We start from the raw sequence: 17,573 nt of genomic DNA on the forward strand, positions 1-17,573 counted from the left end.
GTGAGGCAAGCGCTCTATAACTGAGCCATCTTCCCAGCCCCCTTTTACACTTTCTGTATACCGCTTTTTTTTTGTTGGTTGTATGGCCTGAACTCTAGGCCTGGGCGCTGTCCCTCAGCTCTTCAGCTCAAGGCTAGCGCTCTAACACTTGAGCCACAGCACCACTTCCAGCTTTTTCTGCTTATGTGGTGCTGAGGAATGGAACCCAGGGCCTCATGCATGCAAGGCGAGCACTCTACCACTGAGCCACCTTCCCAGCCCTGTACACTACCTTTATAATAATAAGTAAAATCTAAATCAGGATGTGGTGCTTAGCGCAGGCCTTCAGCATTATTGCTGGTTTAAAAATAAGATCTCCCAGTGTAGTCCAAGCTCAGCCTTGGCCTCAGCCTTCTGTGTGCTCTGATTATACACACCATCACACTGGGCTCAATAGGATTCTGTTGATATGAAGTCTGAGAAGGGGAAATGATAAATCAGAACAGGGCTACTTGGAACTGGGGGTCTGACTAGGAAGGGTACAGGGTGATGTTCATGTTCTTTATCCAGAAAGGGAGTTGAGTTACATAAAAAGATGCATTGCACTTCACTTATCAAATACTGGACTTAAGAGTTCACATATTTTGTTAAGTGTAAATTTCACATAAACAAATGCCTAATGTGGCGCAACCGGCACCTTTGGGGTTATCTCCGAAAGGCCCGCCTCAGACCTTGACCTCCAGAAGGACAAGAGAGGTTGGTGTTACTTTAAGCCATGGGGTTTGTGGTCCTTTGGAACAGCAGTGGTAGAGGAAGGCAGCCATCCCTCCCACGGGTGAGCTCCCACCATATCCAGCTCCGCCTCCCTTGGCCGCTGCCCAGCTGGCCCTTTAGTAGTCCCTCAGGCCCTGGAGGCACAGATACACAGCCACCCTCCAACCTAGAAATTATTACAGAGAACGGGAGATTCAGACGGGCCCAGCACAGATGTCACCGAGGGGACTTCCTGGCTCAACGCTGGTCCCCCGGTGTGTGGGTGCGGTGGTGGCAGGCAGCCCTACAGCCACTCTTTAAAGTCAAGCCACTTAGGAGCCCTGGACGTATTATTTTTTGGGAGCCTAGAATCTTTCCCATGCCTTCCTGCTCTAGAAGCAAACCCGCTGCACACCCAGCCTCTCCCACACTCACAGCAGGGGCCGCTGCACACCCAGCCTCTCCCACACTTACAGCAGGGGCCGCTGCACACCCAGCCTCTCCCACACACACAGCAGGGGCCGCTGCACACCCAGCCTCTACCACACACACAGCAGGGGCCGCTGCACACCCAGCCTCTCCCACACTCACAGCAGGGGCTGTGGCACACTCAGCCCTTTCCTGAATGGGAGGCCCGTACCCACCTAAGGGCAGGGCTGCCAGGCTTGACAGCAACAAATCACACAGGGTATCCAGTTAATTGGGTTTCAGATTCACAAGGAAACACCTCTGGCCTAAGTGTGTCCTGTATACAGAGTTCATTTAACTGACACCCTGCAGCTAGTTACCGGATAACACTTGTCAAGGGAGAGCCTGGACGTCGGGGACCTCTAGAACCTCCAGGATCTGTAACCTGGCCTCCCGTCTGCTTGAATAGCAAAGAAAAGTTGGCCAGCCATGTGCTGCCCCAGCTACGGTACACTTCACTCACAGGCCACCAGACCCTGGCACTGAGGCAATGCACAACTCAGGAGTGCACCAGGGTGTGTGTGGACTGTGGCAGGAGGAAAGCCTTAGCTAAAGGGTGGGAGTTGTGGGACTGAGGGTTGCTAGGGGAAAAGCAAGCCCCACAGCATGATGGGAAGTGAGGAACTGCTGGAGGTGTGGCTGCAGGCTCCAAGGGCAGGTGTTCACTCAGAGCTGCCCTTTGTATTTCCCTTCCACGCAAAATCCATGCATACATGTGTCCCCTCTCTTGTAATTTCTCTCCAGCTTACAGCAACGTCACTCACTGGACAGTTTAGCAGCTGTGGCCCCTGTGGAAGGGGCACTGGGACCTTCTGTGGATACATTTACCCCATGGTGGTGCCGTAACAAGATGGTATTACTGGGGGGGAGCCCCCTCCCCTCCCTGGGCTGGGACTCAGCTGCCAGGCGGTCAGATGGGGGCAGGCACAGAGGATTGCTTCTCAGCACAGGTCAGACCTGGGAGGGCAGGCTCAGAGCGGAAGCAGCGCCTATGGTTGCCAGCTGGGCAACAGAAAGAACCAAATTGGATCCCCAAGGAACGAGCTCACCGCTACTTTCCGGACCCCTACCCGCTTGGCGCAGTGTCCAAGCTCCCCTCCCACCGTGGACTACGGAAGGCACACACTACAGGCAAGCCCAGACCCTGTTATAAAGTGGTTTTATTAAATTGATTTGGACATACTGTAGGTCAAATAATATTTTCTGAAGATAACAATTATGGACTTTAAAGCTCGACATAAAATTAGTAGCTTCAAAAGTGTTAGTCATTTTCCCAGCAACAGCATGATAAAATAATTCAACTATGTAGAAATATAGAACTCTAGGACTAGCTGGAAACTCAGAAATTATTTAGTCTAATATTCTCATTTTGTGAGAACTAGACTCAAAAGATTAAACAATTTGCCCAAGCTTACATACCTAATAGTAATAAAGCTAGAAATCAAACCAATTTATCCTAAAACTAAAATTCTACCAATGGTATTTCAACTGGCTTTCTATTAACTAAAAGTCTAGGCTTTCCCCTAACGCTCCACGCTACTGTGACATGAAGTGATAAGACACTACAGTAAATTGCTGTGGCGGCCGTCAGGCCTGGGGTGGCTGCAGCCGGCACCTGTGCCTGTGCTCCGGACAGGACAGGGGTGGCAGCAACACAGAGGCTGTCAGCAGAGGTGTCGGCACCGAGATCAAGGCGGTGACAGAAAATCTCAGTCTGGCTCTGGCCTTAGCCCACTGCTCAATCTCTGCACAGAACCCCTTCCAGACGGCCGGAGCCAATCCCAGCGTGGAGATGACCCCAGGGTCACCTTGGCAATGCCATGACCACCTTGAGAAGCCATCTCGGCCTCTTAGACAGCTGACAGATGCCGTCACCTGACTGCCCACTTCACAGGTCCTTAATTTCCCCAAAGACTTCCTGAGCAAAAGGGACTACATGTGGGACACACATGAGAATGGGAATGAGAAGAAAAACAATGTTAAAAACTGGTCACTTTTTTTGTTCTTGTCATTGGGGACTTTTGGTCTTTTAAACATTCCTTGAGTTCTTCCACTTAAGTTTTAATATCCAGCAGAAACAATCAAACAAAACAAACAACAGGTCTGCAGAAGTCAAGATCCCGAGCAGCCCGGCCTCTCCCCTCCCCGTACAATGCCAGCACCCGCCTCCCTGCTGTCCCCAGCAAGCAGCACCTGCACTGTGGCCGGCGCCCCTCCACCTGGCCCCAGATGCCCCGGACCCTGGCGAACGCTCTCCCCCCACCCCCCACTACATACCACCCTAGTTTATTTCTTCATAGCACGTAATCACTACCTCAAACTACATTATTTATTTGCTTACTTATCAGCTGTCCGCCCCACCGGAAGTTACCTCCGTGAGCAGGGCCCTCGTCTGTCTGGCTGATCCAGTGGCATTCCCAGCACCCAGCCCAGTGCCTGGCACTCAGGCGTTCAATAAATACTTGTTGAATGAATGAAGACGGAAAAGAAGATGGATGAACAATACACATCCATGCCTGCAAGGAACTGGTACGCGGTCCAATCCGCAATGAGTCGGACACATTATTGCCCAAGATGACAAGCAACAGGGACAGCAGCTCCTCCCTGCTTCCCTCCGGAGGGCCCACCCCGCGTGGAAGGAGCCCACCCGGGGCAACGCTGGAGACAAGTGTGCACCTCGCTTCTCCCTGCTATTTACATTCAGCTACTTAAAAAAAAAATTCAAGTTAAAAATACATGAAGCAACCACTAGAAACTAAGTCTAACATGGAGACAGTGATTGGCAGAGTCCACAAAACTAAAAAGTTCCGGGCAGGCATGTCTGCTGACGACTTCCTGACAGGCTGAGCGAGCCACTAATCTAAAACGAATCAATGCCATCTAGGAAGGGCGGTGAGGTCAAGTGGGCTCAGAAGTGGCAGGAGCGATGGAAGGCTATGGCGGGCTGAGTGAAGTGGCCACCTCAGAAATACCAGCATATGCTCTTAGTGGGGCTGTCCATTTTCAAGCGCATTGACCAGCAGACTTGAACTGAGAGGAAGGAAGGGGCATGAGCTCCGAAAGAGAGCTTTGAAGAACAGCACAGACAAAGTGACTCCAAGTACTGCTGAAGGGTTAGGGGCAGCATGTCAACCACTAAAGCCACACACCACAACAGGCAGACGGGGATGGGACAGGTGGCCTGCCTCGGGCACACGATCAGATTCCACGTTCAAAGTCAAGCTGAGGGACACACTGGTGTGAATGAACGAACAAACAATGCCTCACCTACGCTTCCTCAGTGTTCTGCCAGGGACTGCTGCAAGCATTCTGGGTCAATGCAGGTGCTCAGGGCTACTTCCTAGCGGCACTTAGGGGTTTCCGGATTATTAACTCTCAGCAAGCACTCTCTACATGACGGCTATCTTCAGATGGTTTCTCTCCTTGGTGTGCACCCTTTGGTGGATGCACAGGCTGGTGCTCTGGCTGAAGGCCTTCCCGCACTCATCACATTTGAAAGGCTTCTCTCCAGTGTGCACCCTTTGGTGGATGCACAGGCTGGAGCTCTGGCTGAAGGCCTTCCCGCACCCACAGCACCTGTAGGGCTTCTCCCCGGTGTGCACCCTCTGGTGGATGCACAGGCTGGAGCTCTGGCTGAAGGCCTTCCCACACTCGTAACATTTATAGGGCTTCTCCCCAGTGTGCACCCTCTGGTGCATGCAGAGACTGGACGTGTGCCGGAAGGCCTTCCCACACTCCTCACACTTGAAGGGCTTTTCCCCGGTGTGCACTCTCTGGTGCATGCACAGGTTGGAGCTGTTACTGAAGCCCCTCCCACACTCACTGCAGACATAGGGCTTCTCTCCCGTGTGCACCCTCATGTGAATCTGCAGGTGGGAGCTCCAGTTGAAGGCCTTGCCACACTCGTAGCACTTATAGGGCTTCTCTACCGTGTGGATTTTCTTGTGCCTGTTAAGCTTGGTGGTAGTGCTAAAATCCTTCCCACAATCATCACACTTGTACACTTTCTCTCCTGTGTGGTCTCGCCAGTGAATATGAAGCTCTGATATATGAAAGAAACCCTTGTCACACTTGTCACATTTATGGGGCTTCTCGGCCGTGTGGCTTTTCTGGTGCATGAAAAGATCTGCTCTCTCGGAGAAGAACTCCCTGCACATGGGGCACTTGTAGATCATTTTTCCTATTTGGTATCGTGACTCGGAGGAGAACCTTCTTTACCGGCACTGGTTCCTAGTTCCTTCGGAAGGCCTCCTACTCAGCCATCCTGCAGTCTATCTCAGGCCCGCGGTGCGTGGCAAGCTTGCAGTCAGCCCGTGCTTCTCCCTGCCTGTCTTTCTGTGGAAGGTTTCTCCCTGCATAGTGCTCCTCACCCAGTGGTATTACTGACTATAAAGTGACATTACTTCTGTAGGAACCCTACAACGCATCAACAGAGAACTTTCTCTTGGGTCCTGAGTGGTCCACATTCGAGGGGTTTGAAGCCCTGGAGTCTTCCTCGGGCGGAGCAGCCTGTAGCTCGTGTCTAGAAGAGGTATGCAGAGTTTGTCTGTGAGCTGAGCTACCCCGTCAGTCAGTGTGCTTCTGCCGCCCGCCCGCCAGACAGGCGACCTCGCCAGTGTGCAGGCTCCTCGGGGCCAGGGCCAGCCGGCGCTGCTGTCTCCCCGCGGCAGCTTGCCAGTTTCCTGAAATGGAAAACAAGGCGCTGAAAATGCCTTTTTTCTTGGCTAGGCACAGACCTTTCTGACCCGAGTCAGCTCCCTTATCTTTTAGAGGGACAGGTCTCTTGGGATTGCAGCTCCAAAGAAGAGAGTGGGGGGCTATCACGCTCCTGTTCTAGCCACGCACATGATCCAGTTACCACTGCACACTGCAATCAGCCAGGAAACACATGGGGAACCAGGGCTGACCCTGACCAAGCAAGAAATCCTCTAAGAGACCCACAGTGAGAGGCAGCTGTCCTGCACAAAGGAACACGGAATGCAGCCCCACCGGCAAGTTCAGGATGAACAATGCCGCTTTCGGAAAACAACACTCTGCTTGCACTGCCCTCTCATCTACAGAAGGATGTATCACGCCATGCTGCTGCACCAGCCCCAGCTCCACTGTCCTTGACACCGTCCTCATATGCCCCAGACTTGCTCTCGCCCACCTCACCCATAGTTTCTTGCCACTGGCTTTGTTCTTTAGTTCTCATATACCCTAAGCTGCTTTCTGCCTCAGGGCCTTTGTACATGCTACATTCAGTGTAGGAACCACTCTCTGACTGTGTATGGTTATGTGTCATGTACACCATGTTTGCCTAAACAAGGGCCTGGCTGGATTCCATTTTAATCTCCTTTGATTTCTTCAAAGCATCTAACTTATAATTATCTTCTTCGCTCCTGGTTTTGACCTGCTTCATCCTGGGACAGAGCAAGAGGGGGCCCCTCCCAGTGCCTCTTTCCAGTCTTGGGATAACCCAAACCAATCCATTCAGCAAGGGGAGTGAGGAGAGATTCTCCGAATCTTTATGTGAGGGCCGTCAGCAGTGCTTCCTCCTCACAGTCTACAGTGGCACCTCGCGGCCTCCTGCAGATGGGGCGCCTGAGACAGCTGAACTGCTGCAGGACTAAGTGTTTGGGAATGAAATTCAATGAGGCACTCAGAATTCCTACAAAGATACAGGTGGATATCTAGAAAAACTAGATGCATGTTTGTGCTCTAGTCATGTGCCATATAGATATGTGCCCCAAATATGCCAGTGGGCAGGCAGTGGCCAGGCACCAGGCACTGCGTCATTCCTTGAAGCAGTGTTTACCACAGCAAACCTGCTGATGAGCGCGCCCTGGCAGCTGCCCCACGAGGTGCCGCAGAGGCACTGGGCAGGACCGGCATCACCTCCATATGGCAGAGGCACAGATGTCCTGGGCGAGCTTCCACACTTACAGGGATAAAGCAATGTGGGCCAGGTTCCGGTGGCTCATGCCTGTAATCTTAACTACTCAGGAGGCTGAGAGATGAGGAACACAGTTCAAAGCCAGCCTGGGCAGGAAAGTTCATGAGACTCTCATTTCCAATTAACCCCCAGAAAACGGAAGTGGCACTGTGGCTTGAAGTGGTAGAGTGCTAGCCTTGAGTAAAAGAGCTTAGGGACAGCGCCCAGGCCCAGAGTTCAAGCGCGTGCAGGGACAGCGCCCAGGCCGAGTTCAAGCGCGTGCAGGGACAGCGCCCAGGCCCAGAGTTCAAGCACGCGCGCGGCCTCTCTCTCTCTCTCTCTCTCTCACACACACCCATAGAACAGTGTGGTATCACCTAACCTGAGCCTTCACCCCAATCAGTACCTATGGGGAAGGACACAAGGGTGCAACTATCCCTACTCAAAAAGAAGGTTAAGCAGGAAGACAAAAAACACCCCTAAAATTGTAAAAGAAAAAGAACATGTCTAGCAGCCGGCTGACACCTGACAACAGTGCAGAACAAGAGACAGTGCAAAGATGTCATTCACAGCAAAGCTGGGAACCAACCTTCAATGGAAGGAAAAGACACAAACGTTAAACTGAGAAAAAGATCTTGTGGCTGGGCACTGGAGGCTCATGCCTGTAATCCAAGATACTCAGGAAGCTGAGATCTGAGAATCTCAGTTCAAAATCAGTCAAGAAAGGCTGTGAGACTCTCTATTTTCAGTTAACACTAGAAAACTGGGAGTGGCACTGTGGCTCAAACTGCCAGCTAGAGTGCTAGCTTTGAGCAAGAGAACTCAGGGACAGTACCCAGGTCCTGAGTTCAAGCCCCACAGCCAACAAAAAATAAATAACAATATAAAAATTGATTTCGAGGGCTGGGAGGTGGCTCAGTGGTAGAGCGCTTGCCTTGCATGCCTGAGGCCCTGGGTTCGATTCCTCAGCACCACATAGCAAAAAGAAAAAAGCCGGAAGTAGTGGCGCTATGGCTCAAGTGGTAGAGCGCTAACCTTGAGCTGAAGAGCTGAGGGACAGCGCCCAGGCCCAGAGTTCAGGCCCCACTGCCGGACCAAAAAAAAAAAAAAAATGATTTCGAAAATGAGTTTCTTTTTCTGCTCCATCACCCACATGTCCAGAGAGGTGACAGAGAGGCGCATACCAAGAACCCTTCCCTTGAAGACCCTGCTCCAGCAAAGTACAAATGTGACCCCTGGACAAATGCTGGCTTCAAGGTCAGAGCGCCACTGATTGTGCCAGAGTGTGAGCTGACCCAGCCAGGAACACAGGTCCTCAGCACAACGTGGAAGGAATGGGAAACCAGCAGATAGAAGCACGCTGCACATCCAAGCCCAGGCGTTGTGAAGAACAGGCAGGCGGGCGGGCGGGCGGGCAGGTGGAGAGGGAGAGCCAAGGCTCTAGCACACTGGGAAGTCAGCACCAACTGCGTGCTCTGATAAAAACTAAAGAATAAAATGCTTCCTGTCTTTCCTCAGAAGTCTCTCAGACCCATGAGACAATGCTACAGACTGTGGTGAGCACCAAAGCAGAAAGAACTGGGGATTGACCCAGAGAGCTGCATGGGACCTGCTCTGTGATCGTGGCTGATCTCAGACTGACCTGCACACAGACTGGTACAATGTCTCCACCTGGCCAGGATAATTAAAAAAGATAATAAGTGGGAAAGTACCTATCAGAGTGCCTACAGCATAGCTGAGGCTAAATAAATATTTGTTTCTTTATTTCCTACATTTTAATTAGTGCATGACACATTCTTTCCTTTGCCAAGCGCTGCAGTTCACAGGCAGAGGCTTCTCAAGCCAGGATGATCTAATCTCCCTTAATGAGGGCTCCTCCTCTGCTCAGAGCCAGAGTCCCCTGGTGTCTGCGGCTGTCTCTGCCACACCCACGCCCGCCATGCCTCTCTAGGCCTTGTTCTGGTGTTCCGTTCGTTCACAGGTCTGACCCCAGGTGCTGCCTCAGCTTGTGCTCCCCTCCCCTCCTTGCTCTCCAGCCCCAGGCCAGGCCTCAGCTCATCTGTGAGTAAATGCAAAGCATCATACATGGTAAGAACCAGAAACACATGGAGGCAAAAGACCCAGGTTCCAGTTCTTGGTCTGACTAGCTGTGTGACTGGTGTTATTCCCATGAGCTTCAGCTTGTATAGCTACAAACGTGAGATCATGTGTCATTGCAGGGCCCTTCCTGCCTCCCATGGGAGAAGGGTACAGCCCTGGTCCCTGACACCCACTCAACCCTCGGGAGGGAGGGTACTGGTACAGTGACTGACAACAGATTCTCCTCAGGACAACACTAGGAGGCCTACAGAGAAGGCACAAGAGTGCGCACCCTCTTTCCAGTACTTGGCCTGCTGGGGGCCTCAGGGCAGGGGAATTGGGTGAGGCAGGGGCACAGGAGAAGTATAGGGCTCAGGTCAAATCCTCTCACAGGCCAACTGGAAGAAAGAACCAAAGCACAAAATCCACAGCCAGGGCTGGGAAGGTGGCTCAGTGGTAGAGCGCTTACCTTGCATGCATGAGGCCCTGGGTTCGATTCCTCAGCACCACATAAGCAAAAAAGAAAAAAGCCAGAAGTGGCGCTGTGGCTCAAGTGGTAGAGCACTAGTCTTGAGCTGAAGAGCTGAGGGACAGCGCCCAGGCCCAGAGTTCAGGCCCCACTCCACAGCCACCCCTGCTAAGAGACAAAGCAATGCCTGAGGGCCACAAGGTGCAGATTAGCCACCACCGGAAGAAACAACTCAGTTGGCTTGGCAAGCAGGCAGGGGTGGAGGGATGGGGAGGGGTGCAGGTCCTCAGTCATGCCTGGGCAGAATGACCACTTCAAGGAGCAGCTGGAAAGTTAAGGATGTGGGATTCTTGAGGGTTTGGTATGTTTTTTTGAAAGTGTGATAGGAAATGACGTAACAATGCCATCTTAACTATTTTAAGTACACCGTTTAGCAGTATTAACCTCCATGCACATTATGACGACACTCTTCTTACCTGGTTAAAGCAAAACAGAGTCCTTCAACAAAAGCGCCCTCTCCTGCTTCCCTGCCCTGCCAGGCCCATCCCGTCCTGGGCTCAGCTCCACAAATCTGACTGCTATGTGAACTTCTGGGCCGGTTATTCTTCACCTGGGTCACAACTCCTGAACAGACTTGTCCAAGGAGTGGAGTGAGCAGACTTGCTCAGCAGACAGAAGGGGCGTGCAGACTCACACAAAGATGAACAGCACCCGGACACTAGGTGGCACCTTGGAGGGCCACAGGTACCCAGTGCACCGCCACCCACTAAAGGAAGCAGGCTGTGTACGGTTCCAACCACACTGCTGCCGGTCTGTTTTAGAGGTGCATGCTACTAAAGGCTGCTGTCAAGGCTGACCAGTGGTTTCAGCAAAACCCTCAGCCCTAGGTACCTTGGATGGAGCACAACTGAACTAGAAACTAGGGAAGACTGGAACATCCTAAGTAATATCCCATGGAAGACTCAAGCTAGAGACCAAATACCTTGGTGTGAAAAGAATTCACAAAACAGACTGATTCTTCAATGTTAACCACCGTAATAAGAAGTCAGCTCAGAAGAGAGCAGGACCAGAAAGAAACACAGAACACCTGCTGCGGCAGGTACACCGCTACCCTCTTCCAAATAGGGCAGTGGACCAGAACCCAATGTGGCACTCGGGAGAATGGACAAAGGATGGTGCACTTCATGAGGAGTGGCCTGTGGAAATGGAAAGCACTACACATCCACGTGCAGTCAGCCCTCCAACCTGGCGCAGTCAGAGCCACGGGGCCGGAGGCCCACCACCAACCCAGCTGTTCCAGCTGGGAACAGGAGCGAGGAGTGGCGTCCTGCTCCCACTGGACGCTGGCCAGGGCTGCTTGTCTCATGCTTCCCAGCCACAGGGGCAGAACTTGATTCTATGACCCACACAAGTCAACAAGAACACTGTGCACTTCAGCAATGACCCAACAAAGGTGAACAAGCTCCTGTCCCACAGAAAAATACTCCTAAGCTTCCTGAGTTGGGGAAGGGTTGTTAAAATATGATCAGAGGTCTAAAAGCTCAAATGAGAAAGTCAAAGAAACGGAACACTTGTGCTGGGAGCAGGCAGCTCTCCAGATCCTGTGTGCAGATGCTGATGTAAAACACGGCTCCCAGGAACCAGCTCAGGGAGAAGGCCACAGGTCAAACTTACGAGAGAAACCACCACAAACTTCTGAAGCAACACCCTTAGCAATATAGTTTTGTTAACTCAGTGAGGACAAAACTGTGGGAGAAGGTGGACATGAACTCTAGGAGCTAGAGAAGGCCTGAAAGCCAAGGGGGAAACAGAAAAGCAAAGTGCCAGTGCCCAAGTGGCCCAGGTGGGAAGAAGATGAACAGAGAACAGATGAAGATACCTCACAGAGTAAGGACCCACCTGACCAACATCAACACCAACAAAGCAAGCTGAAGGTCCTGAGTATCTTCCCTATTGAGCTCAAAGCTCGAAAGAAACTCCAGAGATAGCTTTCGTTTAACGTAGTCAAAGGGGCTTCTCCATCTTGGACTAAGGGTCAGAGAGGGGAAACTTACCACAGTGCCAGGACATTCCAGTAAGGCAGAGGCAGGGCCTTTGATGGCTGAAGGGCTACAGAAGCTTGAGGTCCTGCTAGGTGGGAGATAGAGAGAAAAAAGCAGGTTACATGGTGAAGAGTTCAGATCAAAACATTCTGAAGATCAAATGGCCCACCCAGCTCAAAGAATGAGAAACCAAGGAAAGGAAATCCAGGCAGTCTGCACATCTTCACTCTGAGATACAGGAACCCTCCCATCACAATACACTCGCCCCATGAGGAGCAGGTGCCTGGATGACAGACACACTGGCTAGCAGCTCAGAGTGGGAAGCCAGCTTATGTCCACGGATGCTTCAGATGAAATGAGCCTTAGAGACAAACTAGTCCAGCTGGACAGTCTACAGCTGGACTAGACTGGACTCCCATCTTACCCTTACCAACCCTTGATGGGCAACTGTCACCAAAAAGGCCAAAAAGGGACCTCATGCCTGTAATCCTAGCTACTCAGGAGGCTGAGATCTGAGAATCATAGCTCAAAGCCAGCATGGCAGTAAAGTCCATGAGACTCTTACCTCCAATTAACCACCAGAAAACTGGAAGTGGCACTGTGGCTCAAAGTGGTAGAGTGCTCACTCTGAGCAAAAAATCCCAGGCTGTAAGTTCAAACTCTGCAACCAACAACAAAAATGACAAGAAGGGAGTTTGAGAGAGATGATTAAAAAGAAAGGACTATCATTTGTTTATAGAAGTTCATACAGGAGTACTTACAACAGCCCCTAGCCTATTTAAGATCTCAACAGATCCATTACCACGACCCTACTCACTCCACCTCCATCCTCTACTCTACAATGACTCGGGTTAGGACCAACTTCAAGGAGTCACACAGATTATGATGGTCCTGCACTGTCAGAGACTACAAAATAGGAAGGGAATAGAAAAGTGAAAGTAGGGTCATTGATTGATTCCCCTGTGGAAACAAAGGGCTGGCTCAGAATGAGGGCCACGCATAGGCCATGCGTTCAAGAGTGGGCATCCCCAGGGAGGGGATGCATACCAGCTCCAGTACAGTGCAGCTCCAGCTTTTGTATATACGAGCTGCCTCAGCTCTAAGGAGACCAGGCTGCCCTTGGGCCACATGACTACTGAGACCAAACACAGCCCCTGGGACCCAAAAACTTAACTCTGATGATGGTATAACTCAGAATGACATGAAAAGCAGATTCCTTCTTTCTCAGGAATCTAAACAATGCTGAAAGAAAGAGGAGTGAGCTCGAGAGGTAAAGCTGCATTTGCATAAAGACTACAGAGGGCCTGAGGAGGAAGGAGAACCCATCAGTAAGGAGAAATTGAGGGGAGAAGATATAAAAGATATGCAGAACAAGAGAAATAAGCCTGTCAGCATCAAAAGGAGACAGGAGACCACCACCTGGAAGCTGTCTCTGAAGCACCCAAGGTATCTTCTAGTCTACACGCATCCCCACCACAGCTCATGCTTAAAATATTACCACTCTTTATTCCTAGCAACCAGAGGAACAAATCCTTAGCTCCTTTATTTCTCTTGAATTGCAATTTTCCCAGGAGGCTCTTCAGTCCCACAAGTAGGTTCCTGGAGCGTCCACTCTCCCAGACATGAGAAGACATACCAACTACACTCCCCAGCAAGACTGGCATGTTTTACCCCTAGGCAAAGCAGTCTGTAGGATGTACGAACATGTCAAAGGCCCACAAAAATGCTGGAGACCTGAAAAGAAACGGACCACATGGGGAACATGAGAAGAAACTCACAAGTTCTCGCGGGCTTCACTTACTGTCAGCAGTAGCAGGGTTTGACTTCAGGCCTATGCTTGCTAGGCAGGTGCTCTCCCACTGGCCACACCTTCAGTACACTGTTACTTATTTCCCTGGACACTGCTAGCCATGTTCCTCTGGCTCCTCCTGACCCTGGTGTGCTTTCTTCTCTAGCTGCAGAAAACCCTGTGCTTTGCATGCAGGGTGAGCACCTGGCCCTACACAACCCCACTTCAATGCTCTGCCAACTCAAACCCACACATTTCACCCATCTGGCCTGCCCCTCCCCTGGTCCTCAATTCTGGTTGTCACAGAAAGCCCAGTTGTTCCCAGTGACTCCAGAGGGCGCTCCAACACTGGCTCATAAGTTGGAAAGCTATGGAAATGTGAGCATGCTCCCTGCAGGTTCCCCGCTCCAACTGTCATCATGATGTAAAGACAACAGTAACAAGTAATGGAACACAGTAATGAGAAGCCTGCGGTGCTCCAGGACAGTGCCAAGCACGCTGAACCTGTGAAATAGTCAACTCTATCAGGCTCAGCCATATGTGTGTAAAAATGATTGAGCCAGGGGCTGGGGGTTTAGCCCAGCGGAAGGGTGCCCGCCTGGCACGCGCAAGGCCCTGGGTTGGGTCCTCAGCCCTGGGGGGAAAAAAAAATGATTGAGCCATGGGCTGGGAAGGTGGCTCAGTGGTAGAGCGCTTGCCTTGCATGCCTGAGGCCCTGGGTTCGATTCCCCAGCACCACATAAGCAAAAAGAAAAAAGCCAGAAGTGGCGCTATGGCTCAAGTGGTAGAGTGCTAGCCTTGAGCTGAAGAGCTGAGGGACAGCGCCCAGGCCCAGAGTTCAGGCCCCACGACCGGACCAAAAAAAAAAAAAAGATTGAGCCAGAGGGATATAATGGCACTCACTCCACTGAAGAAAAAAGGTTTCAACTCTTGTTACTGTTTATTCACAGCTTAAGAGGTAAAATTTGCATCCTGAGACAGAGGTCTGCTCTGGCTACAACGGCCTCCTTACAATGTCCCAATACCATGAAATGTGCTGTAAAATAAGACCAGGATATAAGCTATGATTATTTGATGAACTTGCGGGGCTATGAAAAATAAATGAGCTCAAGAATAGCTTTATCGAACATCCTACAATGTATCAGGTGACACAGGACACATCATGTTCCAGAGTAAGAACAAAGGCAGAGAGCTGCTTCAGGGCTGAGAAGCCATGAAAATCACACTTTTTGAAAACTAAGCTTTAAATGCTTCTGATACATCTCCAAAAATCAAGTTCATTAAAAAAAAAAAAAAAAAAAAAAACCTTTCTTCCATTTCTCTGTAAAAGTCTGCTTTCACCAGTGGCCACCCTGTGACTTGGTGTGGCTACTTTAAACCTGGCCTAATAATTTCAATCTGCCAACTTTAGTTTTACTCCTAGTCCCTTAGTGCAGGGGTTTGAACTCAGGATCTTACGCTTGTTAGGCAGGTGCTCTACCCCTTGAACCACGCCCTCAGCCCTACTCCTGACCCCTTTGTGCCCTATCTAGGATATTTAAAATTCCATCCAAATTCCAGGCAGGCTCGAGCACCCTCTTCTTGGTCCATTCTGGCTGGCAGCAAGACTCAGCACACCAGGGAAACCTCCCCAGAACGGTGTACTCAGGAGCCAACCAGATTCTCCTCCCTGAGAACTCAAGCCTAGGAGGTGGAAAGGCTGGGTCTATGAAGCAGGCTAGAGGGTTAACAGAGCCAAGATGGTTTGGAGGAGCCATTCTGGGGTACACAGGTCTCATCCTGCAGGGTGCAGAGTGAGGAGCAGCACAGAGCAGGTGGGTACTGCCCAGGACAGGCCAGTGATTTAGGCAGCAAGCAGCCTTACTTAACCCTGCCAACGTCCAGACCCTTGAGCCCTACACCAAGAAGCTACCAGCTAGAGCCTGGGGTCATGCTGCACTCACCAGAAAGCCTCTAGCCTTTAATCACTTTTCAGCCAGATGTTGGCTGGCTAAGGAATTCTTGTGCTTCTCTAACCAACTTTCCTGTTATCTCTGTAGGCAGTGGTAGCCAAGCCCAGCTCTGCTTCCAGCCTTCACTTTACTCTGCATATGCTCACCCATGCCTAGCCAAGTGGTAAGGACACTCAACTCCAAAATCTCTACCACATCCATTGGAGGGAGGTCCGGACACCAGTCATCAATTCAAGTCACTCCAAGTAGGTGGGAACAGTCTGGCAATAGGATGACTGGACAATATCCCAAGAAGTCCTACCACCTATCCATCTACGCAGATTAACTGGATGTACTCCAAAACAACTCAAGAGTCATCCCGAGTCACATGATCTTAAATCATATATTCAAAAGATGCTGACAGTGCAGTCTAAGATGGACAGACATTCCCAGCTTCAATAATTTACGAACGAGGGGGCTGGGAAGGTGGCTCAGTGGTAGAGTGCTTGCCTTGCATGCATGAAGCCCTGGGCTCAATTCCTCAGCACCACATAAGCAGAAAAAGCCGGAAGTGGTGCTGTAGCTCAAGTGGTCGAGCGCTAGCCTTGATCTGAAGTGCCCAGGCCCAGAGTTCAGGCCCATGACTGACCAAAAAAAAAAAAAAAATTTACGAACCATTTTGTCAAGGAAAAACTGGTCACAGTAAGGAGCTCCACACTGTAGCCAGTTGTTTTAAACAGCAGCCTTAATTCCTGCACTACAGACCACCCCTGGGAAACCCTCATGAGGCATCTACATATCCCAGAAGTCCTTCAAACTTGAAAGGTCTCAAACTGAAAGTACATTGATTCTTAGGTGAGATGTCCCCACCAAGGCCTGCTACAATCCTTCAAGTGCTCAATCCAGAAGCCTGCCCTATCAAATTGAGGACATTCTACCTCTGAAGCTCCTTAAACTGTTCCACTTAACCATCTACTCTGTCACAACTTGGACTCAGGCCACCACCATCCCCTTCAATGTCTTATTTCTTCCTAGCCTATTACCACTCTAACAATCATTCTGAAACAAAGTAGACTGCTTTTCCAGCGGGTCTCACTCAGTGCAATTTCCAAATGTTTATAGATTTAAAAAATACTTGAACTTGTCACGCAACTAACATGTCCTCAGAATATTCTATAAAATGAAATGATCCATTATTTTATACACACATACATATGTGTGTGTGTGTGTATATATATATATATATATATACATATATATATATACACATACCTGGCCATAAACATAAAAAGCACTACTCACACCATAAAATAAGTTTACCTGGGCGCTGGTGGCTCACGCCTGTAATCCTAGTTACTCAGGAGGCTGAGATCTGAGGATGGCAGTTCAAAGCCAGCCAGGACAGGAAAGTCCATGCGACTCTTATCTCCGATAATCCATCAGAAAACCCTTTGGTGGCACTGTGGCTCAAGTGGTAAAGCGCTTGCCTTGAGCTGAAGAGCTTATGGACAGCATCCAGACCCTGAGTTCAAGTCCCATGGCCAACCAAAAAGAAAACAAAAGTCTAATTGGAGAGAACGAAATTTGCTGCACAGGTGCCAGTGGCTCATACCTGTTACTCAGAAGGCTGAGATCTGAGGATCACAGTTTGAACTATCCCAGTAGGAAAGTTCCTGAAACTTTTATCTGCAATTTACAAGGAAAAAGCCTGAAGTGGCTCAAGTTATACAGCACCAGTCTAGGGACAAGGACAGTTATTAAGCCTTGAGTTCAAGCCCCAGTTCTGACACACAAAAAAGATACAAAGAAAAGGGTTGGGGGAGTGGCTCAAGCAGTAGAACACTTGAAACATGAGGCCCTGGATTCAATCCCCAATAGTGGAAAAAAACAAAAAACAACAAAACCCAGTAATATGTGTGACATTAGGATTACTTTCCTCACTAAAAGATTCCAGTTTGGATACAATGGGCTGTAGAGCCCATGCTCAACACACAGAACTCCTTTCCAGCTGCTTGCTCCTGATCTCTATTTTTGCTAGGCCTGGAATCCTCCCAATCATTTCTTTTACCACTTATTGTGTTTCCATGTAGCTTATTTCTCGTGTGAACAAGTTCCAGTGGCTTGTACAGATACTCACGTTTGGGCATCT

At 50.2% G+C, this 17,573-nt stretch overlaps 1 protein-coding gene across 1 annotated transcript; it reads right to left on the reverse strand.

The window, feature by feature from the left end:
• Positions 1-2,342: 2,342 nt before the first annotated feature.
• Znf664 (zinc finger protein 664) lies at positions 2,343-5,775 on the reverse strand. Its single transcript, XM_042668999.1, has one exon. It carries the CDS (start codon positions 5,373-5,375, stop codon positions 4,590-4,592), a length of 786 nt encoding a protein of 261 aa, XP_042524933.1. The 5' UTR covers positions 5,376-5,775; the 3' UTR covers positions 2,343-4,589.
• Positions 5,776-17,573: the final 11,798 nt, after the last annotated feature.

The sequence above is a fragment of the Dipodomys spectabilis genome, unplaced genomic scaffold (genome assembly GCF_019054845.1).
Source record: "Dipodomys spectabilis isolate Male_0828 unplaced genomic scaffold, ASM1905484v1 ptg000480l, whole genome shotgun sequence".
Lineage (NCBI taxonomy): Eukaryota > Metazoa > Chordata > Mammalia > Rodentia > Heteromyidae > Dipodomys > Dipodomys spectabilis.